The sequence below is a fragment of the Terrapene carolina genome, unplaced genomic scaffold (assembly GCF_002925995.2).
Source record: "Terrapene carolina triunguis isolate 2854851 unplaced genomic scaffold, T_m_triunguis-2.0 Scaffold231, whole genome shotgun sequence".
In the NCBI taxonomy this organism is placed as follows: domain Eukaryota; kingdom Metazoa; phylum Chordata; order Testudines; family Emydidae; genus Terrapene; species Terrapene triunguis.
Window position 1 is genome coordinate 8447025 of NW_020664582.1, and position 17718 is coordinate 8464742.

General features: G+C 47.0%; 1 protein-coding gene and 1 long non-coding RNA gene across 3 annotated transcripts in view; one reads left to right on the forward strand and one right to left on the reverse strand.

The window, feature by feature from the left end:
• Positions 1–3269, forward strand: part of LRRC75A (leucine rich repeat containing 75A) — a 179048-nt gene extending 175779 nt beyond the window's left edge. Inside the window, exon 4 of the mRNA XM_026656453.2 lies at positions 835–3269. Within this exon, the coding sequence (XP_026512238.1) occupies positions 835–1459 (625 nt within the window). The 3' untranslated portion in view covers positions 1460–3269. The remainder of the gene's footprint in view (positions 1–834) is intronic.
• The window catches only part of LOC113407600, a 65173-nt gene that overhangs the window by 20084 nt on the left and 27371 nt on the right, over positions 1–17718 (reverse strand). The gene's annotated exons all lie outside the window — the stretch shown is intronic.

The following is a 17718-nucleotide window of genomic DNA, read 5'->3' on the forward strand; positions in this document are numbered from 1 at the left end:
TGTGGCAGATGTGCCAACTTAGCTAATATTTCTCAAGTGATTAACACGGATAGAACTCCCTCAGCCTCCTCATTCATTAGTGTTAAGGCCTCAGCTACTGATACCGCTAGATCCTTGCAGCACTTTAAAAGCAACGTTGATCTGTATAACTCCAATCTGGCAGCGATGCTTATCGGCATCCACAGGAGCAGCAGGAGACTAATTTATCTACCTAAGGCTTTTCTCTAGCGTTCATCACCATAGCATCCAAGTCAAAAGATTAATAGTAGTTATTGTTCGCAAACCACTGGAAGTACTAAATCGGAGTCAGGACATCTAGCTTTTAGGTCCGCCTCTACCATGCCTTTGCTCTGTGCCTCAGTTTCCCCACCTGTAAAACGGAGCAAAGCTTATTGCCTTTGACGAAGTGCTCTGCAATGTACAGATAAGTGCCAAGCGTGAAAATTGTCACTCAAGCGAGAATTCCTGTTTTTCTGCTCAAATGCTTCACAGTCTTTTTGCATTTTTGTCTTTTTAAAAGCAGTTGAACGTTCAGCTCCAGGACCCTGCAAGGGACTCCCAGAAGAAAGCTTCCTTAGGCTTGTAATTGAAACAGGAGGCAGCAACAATCTTTGAATACATTGGTTTTGGCTGCCATCCATTTTTAAGCCTGCACACAAAATCGGATTCAAAAATCCAGGCCTGACAGAGAGGGGTGCCGGCAGTTACGTATCCTGTTTGAATGAGTCATTGCACGGTCTCTCACAAAGCTGCCAGCACACAAGAAGTGATGCTTATTAGCAAAATGATGAGTGCCCATGTTAACCGTTTGTCTGTCGTTTTGTCTCTCTGCAGCTTGAAAGCTATCCTGGTGGGGACGCCTCAGAACAACACAGTAGATCTCTCTGGCATCCCTCTGACACTGAAGGACTTGGACCGTATCATCTCATACCTCCAGCACAGCTCAGAGCACATTGACAATGTGGAGCTGTGCTTCACGGAGCTGACTGATGAGATGTTCCTTCAACTTCTGCCCATCCTCAGTGCCCTGCCTCACCTCACCACTCTATCCCTGAATGGCAACAGACTCACCAAAGCAATCCTTCGGGACCTGACAGAAACACTGAAGGACCCCAAGAAGTTCTCCAGTGTGACGTGGATTGATCTGGGCAACAACGTGGATATCTTTTCTTTGCCGCAGCCATTTTTGGTCAGCCTCAAGAAACGCTGTCCCAAGCAAGGCAACTTGCCAACCATTCTGGAGTTCGGGGAGGGCCAGATGAGTGACTTGGAAAGCCAAGAGGGCCTGGCGGAGAGCCAAGAGGATCTGTGCTCAGCCGACGAAGATGGAAACCAACCTGACAAGATCAACAATACAGGCACCAAACGGCTGCTGACAGAGAGAACAATTGAGGTTGGGACACTGACAAATAAATGTGACTCTGAGCAGGAAGCTGCTTGTGAGGCAGCTCAGACATGATGTTCAGCTGTGTGTCACTTGGCTGGGTACTTTGAAAAGAGACACTTTAAAACTGATACCTCACCTATGAAGGTTCTTATTAAGTGTTGATTTACATGTTCAGATGTCTACACAATCAATGCTTTGAGACTTTAGACTGTTGCCTCATCAGTTTCCTCTCATCATATGAATGTCAACCGATTTTGTTTCATAGAGAACATAAAAATGTGATCAAGTTGTATACTTATATTTTATAAAGCTGGCCACGTATTTTTAAACATTAGCAACGAGCTGTGCTTTTTATCTCTCTCTCTCTCAAAAACAAAAACAAAAAAAAATCTATATCACCAAGGTATCGTAATGCCAGTTCCTTCAATAGCACAAAAGGAGAAGAAAATAGCAAACAGAATTTGCAGGAGAGGTCTCTGTTTTGAGATGAGATCATTCTGACTGAATCTAGCAAAATCGTGGTTTTAAAGTTTTCTCTCTTGTAAACGATGGGTAAATGGCTGCCACCCTAACTAAGGAGGACTCTTGCGGAGACCAAATTAAACCTATCCCCACTCTGAATTCAAACCGCATTGAAGAGTAGCATCCTTGGTCAATGACAAAACAACCGGGGAATATTTCCTTGCACCAGCCAGTAAGGATGAAATTCACCTCCTGTGCAGAGGGGTCAGCACAAGGAGAATGTGCCCCGTAAGACCTGTTCTAATTGGAGTATAATTGTTGGGCTAGGCATATGTACAGGGGTGAATTTCCACTGCAAATTCTTGCTCCTTACCACCACCATTTGGAATCTAGAAAGGCTGTCTCACTCTCTGGCCTTACAGGAGTTGGATCAGCAAGATGTCCAGTACCGAGAGCACATTTGGTCCTAGAGTTTGGCTACGACTCCCCCTACTGTAAATACCTCCATTGCTTTCAGTGAAGTTACTTGGCGTTTACGTCACCGTAACTGAGAGCAGAAGTTGGGACCATGTGCAAAGTCTGAATTTGAGGGTTTGGTTCAGGCCCATCTCTAGTACATGTAAAAGGGACAGAGCTGTTCCTAACAGATATTTATTACAATATGGAATGTTTATAGAAGAAAAATGAACAAAAATTTTCCTGGGGAAATTTTTTAATACACTGCCATTCCGAGGTGGGCAGGCACAAGCCAACGGAAGATCTGGAAGGCCTGTACCAGTCTTTTAGGTTACTTGACTGCCCCTACTCCCAATGACCAGAAGTGCTTTGTTTCTAACATTTTTAGAAGAGAAACGGTTTTGAATTTCTGATAGTAAATGGAGATGGGACCTGCACTGCTGGCTTTGAACCTGGATCCTGTCTTCCCCAAAGTTCAGGGGAGTTTGGAGCTGGAATTTGCAGTGAGACCCATCTTTCTAGAGCATTTCAGTACACGTAAAGGACCAAATCTGATTTCCTGGCATGAAATGTAGCCATTCGGCTTTCTGTTTGTGTCCTGTTCTTTGAATAGCTTTACAGCATCATCTCCTTGGCTCAGGCATGAGTGACAACTCTTTTGGCTTCATCTACAGGTACAAATACATTCAGAGAGTTTTCAAGCTTCCCTTTGGCACTAGCCTCATAACATTGCTACACTACCAGTCTGCTTCCCCTCCACATGCAAGAAAATACCTTATAAGAGATTCTGCTACTCGTTTAAATACAGCTGGCAAAATTTATTATGATTTGCATGTAGCTAACATTGTTTTTCTAACTGCTCATTCTTTTCGCCAGGCATAAAAACTTTGCAGTGAATAAACTTTTTCTGTTTGCAATAAAAGAGCTATCCATAATCAAAATAAAGGACAGTGTTTAATAGAGACCTTGTCTTGACTTTCCATTTATTACAGGCTTCACACTACTGGGACGGACCACAGTTCACAGCAGCAAAGCCCACAATATCTGCCTCATTGGAAATCTTTCCCCTTTAAAGATACATGGATAGGTGCTTTATGAATGCATATCACAGATACTACAGTATTTCTCCACTAAACAAATGGTAGGCACACACCTCACTTAATAATACTTCTGGGCTGATTCTGCTCTCTCACATGGGGTTTATACTGTTGTAAATCTATTGACACCTGCAATAGATTTGAGCACAATTGGACTCTTAGCACTGCCTGCCCATTGGCAAAGCGCCACATCTCGTTTGAACGTGAAATGAGAATACTTAGAATCATAGAATATCAGGGTTGGAAGGGACCTCAGGAGGTCATCTAGTCCAAACCCCTGCTCAAAGCAGGACCAATCCCCAGACAGATTTTTGCCCCAGATCTCTAAAAGACCCCCTCAAGGATTGAACTCACAACCCTGGGTTAGCAGGCCAATGCTCAAACCACTGAGCTATCCCTCCCCCCACTGAGCTATACTTGTCTGAGATACAGAGAAGCACATTCATGGTTACGGGAGTTGCACCTACTTATGTCACTGCTGCATTTGGCCCAGAGTTGTGCTTACTTCACAAGACCACCATGCTGCTGCCGCCAACAGGGGAAGGTTCATCAAGCGTTGGCGAATACTGACCCAACCCACTGGACCCAACGCTGGCGAGACCCTTCCTTGTGACAGTGGCAGGTTGCAGATGTTAAATGTATACAACATTCCAGGCCCTGTATGAGCGAGTGAGGGGTTTCTGGCAGTCCCCTGAGGACACGGCTTCCCCAGCCAGCAAGCTTTTTAGTCCTAACGTTAAAGGCAGAGAAAGCAGTGCCAGTAAGAGGCAGTGCCAGACTCCCCTGGCATGATTTCAGAGGTGCTCATGGCCCCAAGCCCCTTGTGTGTCTCGTGAGCCTACCCGTGCGGTTTTTCGATGTGGTTTTTGCAGTCACTTGCCTGTTTTGATTCTACAGCCTAGCCGCTTTCATTCTAAAAGGATAAATAATATGCATATCCAGCCTTTATGCAGCTAAACATCAATGGAGTATAAACTGGTGCAAAACCAATACAGAACTTGGAGGCAGCCCAGGAAATGTGACCTGCCCATTCACCCTACTGCATTAACTCTGAACCATAACGCTAACAGCATACAAACCACGTTTTCAGGGCATTTACATGTGCAATATCCCGTGGGTACATGTGGAGCTGGGATTCCCAGCTCAGGGAGACACTCTCGTGCTGGCTAAACACACGGAGACTAGAGTGCAGCTGTGGCTGTGCAAGCAGGGGGACGGGCTAGCCAGCCTGCGTGTGTCTCTATGGTCTCGGACAGGTACAGCCTCAGGGACCCTGGCACCTCCCGCCATGGCTACGCTCCATTATTTTTAGTGCACTCACTAGCTTGAGCAGGTTTCCTCGAGCTGCGCTGCACCCCCCGTTACTACAATGCTGTGCCAACTGGATCGTTGTGTACACACAAACAGCATTGCTCCTCGACGTACCGTGCACACCACAGCAATCTTCCTTACTAGGAAGCTGGTTTCCACATAAGGGCCATAGTCCCTCCTTGATCTTTGTGCAAGTCGCCCCTTGTTACTGGCAGAGGATTTGATGGGGAGTGAGGCTACTGCATAGTCCTAAGTTCACAGGCTTGATCATAACCGAAATGGCATTTGGCTCTCCCCCTAGCAAATACTCAGCAAGCTCAGCTGACGACAGAAACTCTCTGGGGTAGTGATATTTGTCTCTAGCACTCTGACTACGCACAGCACTATGTGGACAAGACAGTACCAAATGCATGCTAGGTGCCAGCAAACACAATCGTCGTATTCTCAGCTATGGCAGTACGTCTATTTGCAGCTCACTTACACTGAGGTACATCCAGCGGTGCACCAGCGTAACACCAGAATTTGGCACGGGTTTCAGGGGCCCTTTACTCTGAGCTCGCCCATTTCACTCTAACTGCAGCGAGGGCAGCGTTCCAACTGACTTACACCCCGGAGAGATCAGGCCCAGCACATTGGGGCGTGGTTTTCTTTTAAATGTAACAAACCCAAACAAAATCCTAGCCTTTTGCGGTCGACAAAACAGTCCTGTTGACATTGGCTGTGCTGTAATTGCCGCTATTGAAATGGAGCTAGTGTATCAGGGCTCAGCAGGTCTGCTGGTAAAGAGTTCCAACACAGAGCTTTGAGAAATCAAACCCTAGGAATAAACACCTACAGAGTAAGCCTGCCACCCCAGTTAACTTTCTTGCTTTCCGTATCACGGTGAACAGGCGCTGGGTTATCTGTCCACGCAGCCTTTTACAATTCAGATTGCTTGCATGGTATTACACTTCTGCCTTCAAGGGGACAATAGCATCTTTGTACATCATATAATGAAGCTTCCAGGACCTATCACACATACTGCTGATTCAGTCCTCCTTTCTCTCGGAGTGAACCCAAACATATTTGCAAGGGAAAACACAGCAGAAGGAAATACAGTGCAAATGCAGTGAGGCAGGCAGGGCCGGCTCCAGGCACCAGCACAGCAAGCAGGTGCGTGGCGTGGCCAACGGAAAGGGGCAGCACGTCCGGGTCTTCGGCGGCGGGTCCGTCGGTCGCTCTCAGAGGGAAGGACCTGCTGCCGAAGAATAGAATGAAGCGGTGGCGGTACAGCTGCCGCCGATCGGGGCGGCAAAAACGCTGGAGGCAGGGCTTGTTTCTAAGCTGTAAGGCTGGGGGTTAGAGGAGACGGGTTCTACCTTGAGCAAGTCACTTCACTGCTCGGTGGCTCAGTTTCACCCTCTGTGAAATGAGGGTGCAACCAGCTCTTTCACAATGGTAGGCTACGGCTCAGGGTAACATTTTCAGAAGTGCCTAACTGTACGGCCTGTCCACGCTACCAATGCTGCACCAATATAGCTGTAGCTGCAGAGCCCTCTAGTGGCAATGCAGTGTAAGCCAACAGAAGGAGCTCTTAGGCCAGTATAGCTCCACCACTGCCCCAGATGTTATTAGCTATGCCAACGAACATTGCTGCCAGCATAGGGGCATTCCTCTCCATCCCCCTACCCCAGCAGCTAGCATAGCTACATCAGCTAGAGGCTGTGATTTTTCCCCCCCACTCCCAAGATAAAATTGTGACCAGCAGCAGATGTGGGAGACTCCCAGTAGCCCTTAGGGTTAAATCACTTAATTCATCACTGAAATGCAGTCACCTCTAGTGAGGAACGCTGCAGCTGTCTTAGCAGCGCACAGCAGCCTAACGACAAGACACCCAAGTAGTTCATAGCTCATTAAAGTGACAGAAAGAATATCACTTACGCAGACTAATTACCCAAGGTGGACCCTGACCCATGCACTGGCACCAACTCTCTTGCTGGTGAAAGAAGTGCCATGAGATTTTGGATGAGCACTCAGGAAATACGGCTCTCTCTGTTAAAGCTGAGTACAGAGAGAGTTAATCAAGGGCATAGTGCCATATAACCCTCAAGAGACAAACACTATGTTCCAGAAGCATCGCTGCCCCTGCCGTGTTCCTAACGTGCATTCGAATCTTCTGCCAGTTTCTGTTTTTTAATATTAGCCCAGCTTGTGTGTCACTTTCAGCATTCCTAGTTATCAGACAAACTGCTGGAGAGAAGCAACGTGGAAAAGGAGATAAGGTATCTGCTGTGGAGAAGGAAAAATTGCTCCTGGCAGGAATTCTGAAATACGGTATTATCGCAGCTTGGCACGAGGCCAGCCGGAGGCAGCACACATACCCAACAGCAAGGAGCTCAAGCTACTTCCTAGGGGTTTTGAGACCAACATTGGGTCTGCTTGGTATGACACCAAACAGGTAGGACCTGACTCTCCTTTTAGGTTTACTGATGGTATGCTTTGAGCTCCCCTGAGGAGGGTGGAGTTACATGAAATGGAGAAAAGAAACAGGCTAGTTTTCCACTAGGGAAGGAAAAGTAGCTCAGTATAGGAGATTCATCAGGGGTTATTTGATATTAAAACAGTGCCTTATTCCTGTGCGAGTGGACGTTTTGAAAGTCCCAGTGATCTGGCACTGAGTGGAAAGGGGAATGCATGCTTGGGATAGGAGCTACAGGCAGTGATCACTTCAGTTCCATCAGCACAATGTCCTGGCCCTCTCAGCTGGGCTAGAGGTGAGGTGGCAAAGGGGACATGCACACATCTAGAAACAAAAGCTGGTAGGGAAGACAGACAGTTTGTGCTCACTCGAGAGAGAATTCAGGCAGATTGAAGGGGTGTGTGTGTGTGTGATTTTGACACAGACCCAAGACAACTGGGTGTTACTGGAAAGTTCATTACAATATATCCAAAGGCAACCTAGTTTAGTTAACATTTTGATTAAGTACGGTCATTTGTTTTGCTACAGAAGATTCTTAGTGCACTGCACTCCTACATGTAAATTCTCTCCGTGTCTCAGCAATGGCCAAATGACACCTCTAAATCCCCTGTTCAAAGGGCTCCTTGCTGGCTCAGGGTTTTGCAACAACAGTCAGTCTCCATTTATGGCCACAAGTGCCCATGATCAATCTCATCTCTGCCCCAGGCATTTGGGCATTTTTGTTTCATGATCTCTTGCCATCTCTTGTAAAGGTGTTTTACCCTGGCTGGGGCAAGGGGGCGAGTTCACTTACAAATCAGCACAACACTACAATCTCGCAAGACCCTGCTGGCGCATATGCAGAATAGAGTAATACCCACCCATTTAGTCCAGGACTAGCTAACATTTCTGCCCGCTCTTTCCCTTACCCGTTCATGGCCAATGAGAAAGGGAGAGCGCTCCCAGACTCCACATTGGGACCCCGTGATCTACTCCATCCCTCTGCTGGCTCATTGGTCCCTTTAGTCACTGTTTTAAATTCTCCCCCCTCCACGATTGCCCCTTGTGCTATGCACAGACAAGACCCATCAATGCAACTAAAAGGCAGGGTGGACTAGATGACTGACTGGTCACTGCTATGCTTAAAAACCTATGGAGGCACCTCTGTGACAGCAGCTCATCCTCCTCCCCTCTGCAGCCACGAATGGGTGCCGGCTCTGCCAGTTTCTGGTGCTGCTGGTGGCTGGGAGGATGGAGTTCAGCGAAGTGGCTTGGCTTCAGGGCTTGCTTGCTTCCATTAAACGCATGGATCCAGTTCACTTTCCCCACAAGGTTCAGTAACGCCCTCTCCCCCCAGCTCCTATGAGAAACACCAGCAGTTCTGCAAAGCTGTTCTGTGCGTTGATGGGTTTTGCAGGGAATGTGAAGTGGACAGAGGTCTCTGCCCGCCCCATTACAGAGCGTACCCAAGCGTCCTCTGGATCACTCCTCACTGCAGAAATGCCCATTTAACAGTCTGAGCAGAGGACTACCCTGTTCTGTTCTCATCATTGACACCGACTCCATCTGCGGCACTGGCAACCTATAGCGAATCCATGGCCACTCAGTACTTCCTTGTTATTATGCCACATAGTGTGGCCATCCGGGGCTCCAGACCCGTGCTCAGGAATAGAATTCAACTGCAGCGGTTTTCCAAGACACAGGCCACTAGCACTTGACCCTACTGCTCCTAGCTAACTGAGTACTGCATTAGGGTGTTTATCTTCTGTTAGCTGCAACTACAAGGGTCTCATCCAAAGCCCACTGAGGTCAATGGAAAGACTCCCAATGATTTCAACCCGCTTTGGATCAGGCCTCTAGCCAGCAGCAGTTCAATATTCTGGAGCAGGTATAGCATTCCCATCAGAGGTCACCTCCCAGTCCCACACTACACCATCACTTGGTCTCTGCCTCAGTTCTCCCTCTCCGTGAGATGGGGATAACACCGTCTCCCTCCCCCACACGGCTGTGTTGGGGATTAGCTGGTAAGTTGTTTTGAAGCTCTGACAATGAAAAGCGTCGAAGCAGCATTGCTGAACCTAGATTGCTCTTCTCTTTTGCTGCCTCCCTGGTCTCTATGTCTGCTAGTTATTCTCTCAACTGAGGCCTCCCAGGTCTCTGTCGGCCTTTGCTTCATTCCTCCCCTTTCACATCGCAAGACTATCCCTCCCTCCCACTCTGTTTCATGCTCCAACACTCACGCTCTCCGGCCTTCCCACACCGGAGCGAAAAGCAGGCTAGCCGCAGGGTATTTTTCTGAAGTTATAGTATGAAGCCGTGCTATGGACTACACAGAGGAAAGGTCTCCGCATGAAAGGAGAGAGATCTTTGTGTATAGGATACAGGTCTAGAGCCCTACTGGTAACTAAAGTTAGTCAAAAAATGCCCAACCAAGGGACTGAACCAAAACCCATTCTCTCCCCCCCCCCCGACTTCAAGGGGCTTTGGATCAAGCCCTAAACCCATTCCCCCAAAGGGTATTCAGAAACCTTACACAAATCCCACCTTCCTTCTGGGGCTCTCTCATCTCAAAAATGAGAAACACAATTAGCCAGATCCTCCGTTGGGGTAGACATCAATGGAGCCACTTCTATTTGCGTCAGCTGAAGGCCTGACCCGCTCTCCCACCACATCCTGCAACGAGCACGATATTGAAGGGCAGATTATAGGGCTGACTAAAATATTCCAGCATGGTTTAAGTCTTGCGGTTCCCTAGCTGGTTCAGACAGGTCTTTGGTTAAACAAATGGAGCAGGGTTCTTCAGCTGGGGGTGAAGGACTGACAGACAGTCCATAGCTTTAGGGAAAGATTACTAGGAAATCAAAATGGGATCCTTGAGATCAGAGCGGGCTTCTCTCTAAGCCCTCTTCTGCAGAGCTGTAGGCTTGACAGGCAGTTTAAAGCTAAGCCAAGAAGGCAAAAAAACCCACCAGACTTCTCTGGCTCCGCCCAGAATGATAAACGACTGAAAGAGCAAAGCCCTGGAAGAAACTCTCAGCTGGACTGTCTGATTTCTTGGCAGGCAACACCACAAATAAAATAAATCCTTTTGATGAATGTGGCAGAGGTCCAGGAGAAGCATTGGGCCATGAGTCTTGCAATAAAAGAGCAGTGTCAGATTCAAGCTGCTGTGAAGAAGGATGTTTGGTTAGGCTTCTCTCGCCGTCTTCCTCCTGGACACTGCTTCTCTCACCTCTTAAAGCTGCTGAATTATTATACACTTTCCAGTCTCTCTTGACCTTGCTCAGATAGTTCACAAGTCAGTCTTAAAATACAGGAAATGTCAGTTCCTTTTCCTATCTCAGATACTTCCTCTACCCCTCATTACTATGGTGTCAGCACCACACAATCGGTAACGTATTTATCTCCACAACACCCTGTGAGGTAGGCCAGGGCTGCTCTCCCTGTTTTACGGATATGGAATTGAGGCACAGAGCAACCGTCACTTGCCCAAAGTCCTATTGGAAGTCTGTGGTGATGTAGGGATTTGAACCCAGGTTTCCCTAGTCCCAGGCCCTCATCACTGGACCATCCTTCCTCCTTGGATTTAAAGTCTTATATACGATTACATATTTCATGTGTTAACTCACTGCTTCAATATAGGCTTTTTGCTATATATTTGTACAGCATCTACACAACTGGGCATCCATCTCAGTTTAGGGTGCAGCTAGGGTGTCTAGGGCTGCAATACAAATAAATAAAAAGATACTTTGCATTTATTTAAACACCCTTAAGGGGAGGGATGAGAAAGCATAGGCTAACGCACAGGGCTTAACCACAGGACTCTTGGGTTCTATTCCCTGCTCTGCCACAAATTTGCTGTGTAACATGGAGCACTTCTCTCCACATCGGTTTTCTCCATCTGCAAAAAGCCCACCCGCGGTCATACCCGAAAGAGGGCACCCACAGCGTCCTCAACACTATATGAGGACATTGGATTAATACTGAGTCAAGAGAGAAGAGTAAGTACACCATATTGCTCCACCAGCATCTCTCCTGGAGGTCAACCATCCAAAAACTGACAGATCGGACCTCAAACTGCTTAGTATACAAGGTCAGACAACAGGATTAAAGCAAAAATGGAAAAAGCTTGAAAAGGAGACCAGGGCATTTTTCTTAGGCCTTCTCTATGCACAAAAATTGTACACTTTAACTACAGCCATACTGGGAGTGGGGATTTTATCAGTATAAAGGGGCCTTTACAGCAGTATAACTATGTCCACACATGGGGTTGCACCAATTTAGTTATTTTGGTAGAAAGATCACAACCCCAGCTGTGTGTATAAATAGTTAGTCTGAAAACTGTTTGGAAACAAGGCTTTATTAGTTTATCGGCTTCCTTTTGCTCACAACATGGATTAAGTTAATTAGCTAGTCGATTCTGTGGGAAACAATTATTTCTGTTCTGTGGCATCAGTATGGAAGGAGCGTGGTTTTGAAGATAGCAGAGCATTTCCTTTTGCAATTTGTCATCCAGAAAACAATAAAAGTCAGAGAGCTAGGATCTTGGCAATCAGATATGTAGCAGGCTGAGAATTTTTGAATATTTCGGTCCTGTGATTTGAAATAGCTTTGAGAGGGTGATTCCATTACTGAAAATCACTGCTTTCAGAATATGAAAATTAAAGTTGATTGAGGTCATTTATTGGGTAGAAGAGAGAAGAACTCCCCCACACACACACCTAAAAAAATCTAATAAAATAAAAGGCACCATAAAGAATCTGAGTATAATGTGGTTAGTTATCTCAACCAACAATAAGGCTATGCATGAGCAGGAGAGAAATAATTCTACAGGAAAAAATGATCCCTTCAGCAGTGAGAATGTAATTGGAATTCACTCTGTGCACTCCCTCTGAAGAATCAACTCTAAGGGAATTAAAACCAGTAGACAAGGAATTATGAAAGTTTGCTGCTGTAAACCCAAAGGACTAATTTCAATAGGATTCCTCAGGGTAGGGTTTGCAAAACTGGGCCCTTATTTTCCTGCAAGTTAAGCTTTGTTTAAAATAAGGGTTAAATCTCTGGGAGCCTAGGAGCAGTAAGGAAGTGTGAGCTGGCAACGGTCGTTATGAAAATACAAGTCATTCGTAAAAAAAAAATGAAGAAAAAGGTCCAGATTAAGGAGACGCTGACCCCAAATGGCCAAAGGAAGCCGGGATGGAAGTGAACATGGCCAGACCAGACACACTCACAAATTTACTCGAGCTTAGGGGGGAGGGATAGCTCAGTGGTTTGAGCATTGGCTTGCTAAACCCAGGATTGTGAGTTCAATCCTTGAGGGGGCCACTTAGGGACCTGGGGCAAAATCAGTACTTGGTCCGGCTAGTGAAGGCAGGGGGCTGGACTCCATGACCTTTCAAGGTCCCTTCCAGTTCTAGGAGATAGGATATCTCCATTAATAAAAAAAATAGAAAGTGCAAGTGAGATGTGGAAATGGGCAAATATAATGCTGTTATTTAACAAAGGTTCAGGGAGACCAGTGGGTGTGGGCGTGCTGGGGAAGTGAAATACTTCTCAGAAATGTCTTCTTCCCTCCCTGCTGCAAGGTAAGCGATAAAATACAATATGAGGGGGGTGAGGGTTGGGAAGGAGGAGGATGATAAAAGCCATACCATACTAATCCAATGGGATTGATTTTGCATCCTAGTGCGAGTGTGCCACTCTGGATTTTAAATAAATATATTAACAACAACTATTTGTATTGCAGAAGCACCTGCCTGCCACAACGGAAATTTTTTGTGCTGGTCCCCATACATACGGAGTAAGAAAAAGTTCCTGCCCCAAAGAGCTTACAATCGAAACAGACAGAGAAGACACATGAAATAATATTCCCATTTTACCGATGAGGGATTGACCCATCGAAAGATTAAGGGAATATTTTTTTAAAAACCACCTAAGTGATTTAGGAGCCTACATCCTAGTGAAAGTCAATGGAACGTAGGGTATAACCTTTAAAAGCACCTAAGTGACCTGTCAAAGGTCTCTCAGACCCTGTGCAAAGACAGGGACTGAACACAGGTCATTTTAGTATCAGCCCTGTGCTTCCTCCCTTCTAGCCTATTTTATTACAAGGAGGGATGACACTGGACTGCTCCTCAATACAAATGCTATTATTGTTCATACAGTTATCCAGAGCTTAGTGAAATTCAGATAAAACATTTGAGTCTGTGCCCATCTGGAACAGTGAATTCCATAGGCAGGTCAGACATAGTGGGCTCTTTCCATCCATTTGGCATTCAATTCTAAAGGGCAAAGCGCAAAATAGATTCACCGTCCGCAGCCCTGTACAGCCTCATGCAATGGAAACGCCACCACTTTACATAGAGAGCCAGGTTTTCAAAGGAGCACAGGGAAAGATTTTCAAGGGCTCAGCAGCCACAGTTGGGATCGGTGTTTTCAGAAGCTCCCAGCAGTTCCCAAGATGACACTTATGGCCAGGTTTTCAAAAGAGCTCAGCACCCAAAGTGTAGAGGCCTTTTAAAATTTCTACCCCGTTCTTTGGTACCTAAATGAGAGCAGATTTGGTTTAAAAAAAAAAAAAAAAAAAAACACCTCTGGCCCTAACCCAGGGTGCTGAGCCCTTCTGAAAATTCTGGCTGGCTGGCTTAGGGACTATGCAGCAGGGAACAATTCTGCTCTGGCACCCAGGACTGGGTGTTTTTTCTAGCTACATCACTGCATGCAAACATCAAGGGCATAGCACATAAATGAAGCCAAATCCAGGATATTTCTAGTGGCGTCCAATGTTTGTTACAGAGACCCAGTGCTACTGAGGCAGAAGGACTGTCTGTACCAGTCGTCTTCCCCTACAGTGCTTCCCAACCCAGAGTCCCCTTCCATCTCTGACCCCGGGCTGGCACACAGGGGGCCGGGTACTCAGTCCATTCAATGCTTTGTGGGGTAGAATCTAAAACTTTGGACACTAATTGCACATCAACAGGCAGCTAGCACATTATTGCTCTTCCGTATCACCATGCTCATCAAAACGACCTGAGCTCAGGGTCCCATTGTGCACATCACATAGACACAGTAAGCCAGTCCCTGGCCCGGAGAGAAGGCCAAGTAAGGAGTAGACATGGTATCTTTTTGGCCACTCAACAGCAATCACACTGCCCCCCTGCTGCAGCCACCCTGTGCAATAACCTGGGCAGAGGGGACAAAAGCCAGTGTCCCATCTCCAGGGGATGGGCCCCGTGGCTTTTCCTAGCACTAGGTATAAACCCAGCCAGTGACTGTATGCTGTAAAGCAGCAGAGACACTGAGGGAAACAGAGAGAGACAGGCTGCGCATGTGCTGAACTGAATCTGATCACATGCACCACTAACTTCAGCCCAGTTACTCTGGACTCACAGCAGGGCAAGAGAAAGCAGAATCAGGCCTTGGAGATCTAGGCCTCCCTCTCGCTGTACATGACACAGCTGTCGGTCCCCACTCCTGCTTTCTTGTCTACTTTACTTCATCTCCCTGGAGACATGCCATGAGCTCTGCCTTGCCCCAAGCCTGTCTTTGTGGAGGGGAGTGAATACTGGATACAGACAGAGCAGGCACAGCGCGTGCCTCAGCATTGGCTGTCCTTCCAACGTGCCTTGTTCCTCACCTGCAATGGGGTGAAGGACTAGTCAGTCTCTATGCCCCCCTTAGCCTCTCTGAGGAGCTGCCAACAGAGCCACAGGCTGTGGGTTTTGTGGGGTGGACTCTTGCCCTGGGAACCGAACAGCAACTCATTTCACTCAACAGTCATCAGAGCTGACGTGACCAGCAACCTAGAGAATACCACCTGGGAAGTTACAACGTACCTGAGTGCTCCTGTAGGGATGCCACTGACCTCATTTTCACTGGTGCCCCAGGATTTGTGGTGGGTAGCACGTCTGAAAAGTCAGGCCATGAGCCTGTGTTTCCTCCACCTACACTATAAACACGTCACCAGCTGGGATTAGGCCAGGGACCTGGCCATTCTGGTTGTTTTATAGATCCTAGATGACCCATACCTGTAGGTTTTATGGGCCTGTAGGTCCACATTAGCTTCAGTGGGACAACCCCTGGGCATAAAGTGCATGTACATTAGCGTTTTTGTAGGATCAGGACCTATCAGTTTATAGGGTACCAGAAACATGCATGATTTACTAATACCAAAAAGGCAAACAAAACCTTTTAGAGACAACATACCTTTCGTCCAAATGCTTTGACTGGGTAACTTTACCTCCCACTGGAGGTCACTAGCAGCGTAAGCTTGTGGGACACAATGATTTCAGGAAAGGAAGTCAATCAGCAAATAAATCAAAATAAAAAAGAGAGAGACTCCAATGTAGTACAGCCCCACTGAAAAGTAAAGGAGGAATCAGGCAGTTGCTAACTCAGTAGAATCAGCTACTGATTAGAGGTAAATTAGCATGAGCTGGGTTCTGCTAACCATCCAGTGAAAGGTGCTGTTGCATCTATAATCAGCAATCAATGGCCACGTTGTATAAACACGAGATTGGGTTGAGAAGGGAGGGATTAGATTTGTCTCCTGGGCCAGCAGATGGCTGTTTGTTTGTACTCGCTATGGAAACACTCCTGGATTTACTTTACAAACAAGACAATCAAAAAAACAACCAAACAAAACCTCAAACTCTTGTACTATAATTATTTTAATTTCCTTCACACGCGCTTTGCAGAGTTCTCTCACTTGTATAGGACAGTGCATATTCCCTCTGGAACAGCAACTTTAGGAATCATTAGAAATTGTAATGAAACTGGCTGTGCGGAGGGGCTGTACTGATTTGTTTTGGCTGCTTTCTCCTCCACCCCCACCCCCATCCTCATTTTGAAGCCTCTAGGTTGTAAAGAGTCAGATTCCCGGGAATAACCTATAATTTATAAATAACAGATCCTCTAGATTTAACCCCAACAGCCCTGCAAAGAAGGACGGCTGGATGCCTTTCCAAACGAGAAAACGCCCACAAGCCTAAACCAAAGCAATCCTGATGCGACAGTAGAAACCAGCAGTAGAACCGAGCCGATGGAACCTCTCATTAAAAATATTGATTAAGAATTTAGGCCCAGATCTACACAATAGTAAGCCTTGTTTTTAAAACTGTGCCTCTGTACAGCAGCTGCCGTCCCCCTGTGGTTCCTGCTTTATGGTAAATAGCACCAAGCTTAGGTGGGATGTTGCTGGCTGAATACATACAATTAGGCTAATTAAGTTTTAGCACTTAGCAAAGTTTGTGAACCAGCTAATTGGGCTGTAGGGGACAATGAACAGTAGGGTTTATCAGACTGGATGCAGAATTCATGGAGCACAAGGTAAGGTTTATAATATCATGCAGAGGCCACCGACATGGACAATGGCCATGAATAGCAAATATTATTATGTAGCCCCTCAGAGTCCTCATCATGATCATGTCCGAGGGCCCAGATCCTCAAGGGTTTTTAGGCGCTTAACTCCCATACCCTGGAAGATTTGGGCCTAAGTGCACAAAGAGGGCTAAGCTCAGCCTGGGTGTGAGTGGAAGTCTGAATTCTACCAGTTTACAGCATGGCCTGATGTAACCCAGGGACATGAGCATCATTAAGCTATTTGGGTGACATTTTCAAAGCCACCTACGTGACTTACGAACCTATGTCCCATGGAAAGTAAATGGGACGTAGGCATTTATGTCACTTATCTACTTTGCGGAAACGTTATCCTTGATCAGAAGATGGCTTGGAAAGGTAAATGTTGCAAAGTTCAACATCAAGGAGAGATGGGCTCAGTCTGGTTTTTTTTAAATGTAGACAGCAAGAGCCAGGTTTCCAAAAGCTGCTCTGATTTTGCCCTCTCTGCCTGGCATATGGAATATCTTTGCATCCACTTGCTTTACCTGCATAATTGCCAGCGTTTGGGGCTGCTAAACTGGAGCTCCAGTTTGAAATAACTTGGCCTCCATGTGGTGAAAGGAGGTGACCAAACCACTACTTGCAAATACACAGAAGAGCAGTGGTTGCCACAACCCCACAACATTTGCCTGAGTACCACAACTGTTTCCTGTTGGACGTGCAGAGGAGGGAGGGTATGAGGCACCTTTGCGTGTCCTGCATCTCATGGAGGGGGTGGGTCACTGTACCTGGCTACCTATGCTGGTGTCATAGGGGTGAGCCTGTGGAGACCCAGGGGCTCTACCAGACTCAGCAAGCAACGTGGAGGGGTTGTAGCTGCTCTTCCAGCCCAGGTTGGAGGGTGGGATTTCAAAACCCTGCTGCCAACTCTTTACCTGCATTAATGCCCTGTTGTTCAGACCTTATGCCTGTGAGTTTCACCCAGGCCCCATGCACTGGGGCACACAGGGCCGGCTCTAGGTTTTTTGCTGCCCCAAGCAAAAAAATTTTTGGCTGCCCCCCACCCCAGCCCTGGGCTTCCCCCGCACTCCCCTGCTGCCCCAGTCCTGGGCTCTTCCCCCCACACCCACGCCCCCTGCTGCCCCAGATCTGGGTTCCCCTCCCCTTTCCCCCCACCAGTGCCTTCGCCCCCCGCCACCCCAGCCCTGAGCTCTCACCCCCCCCCCCCC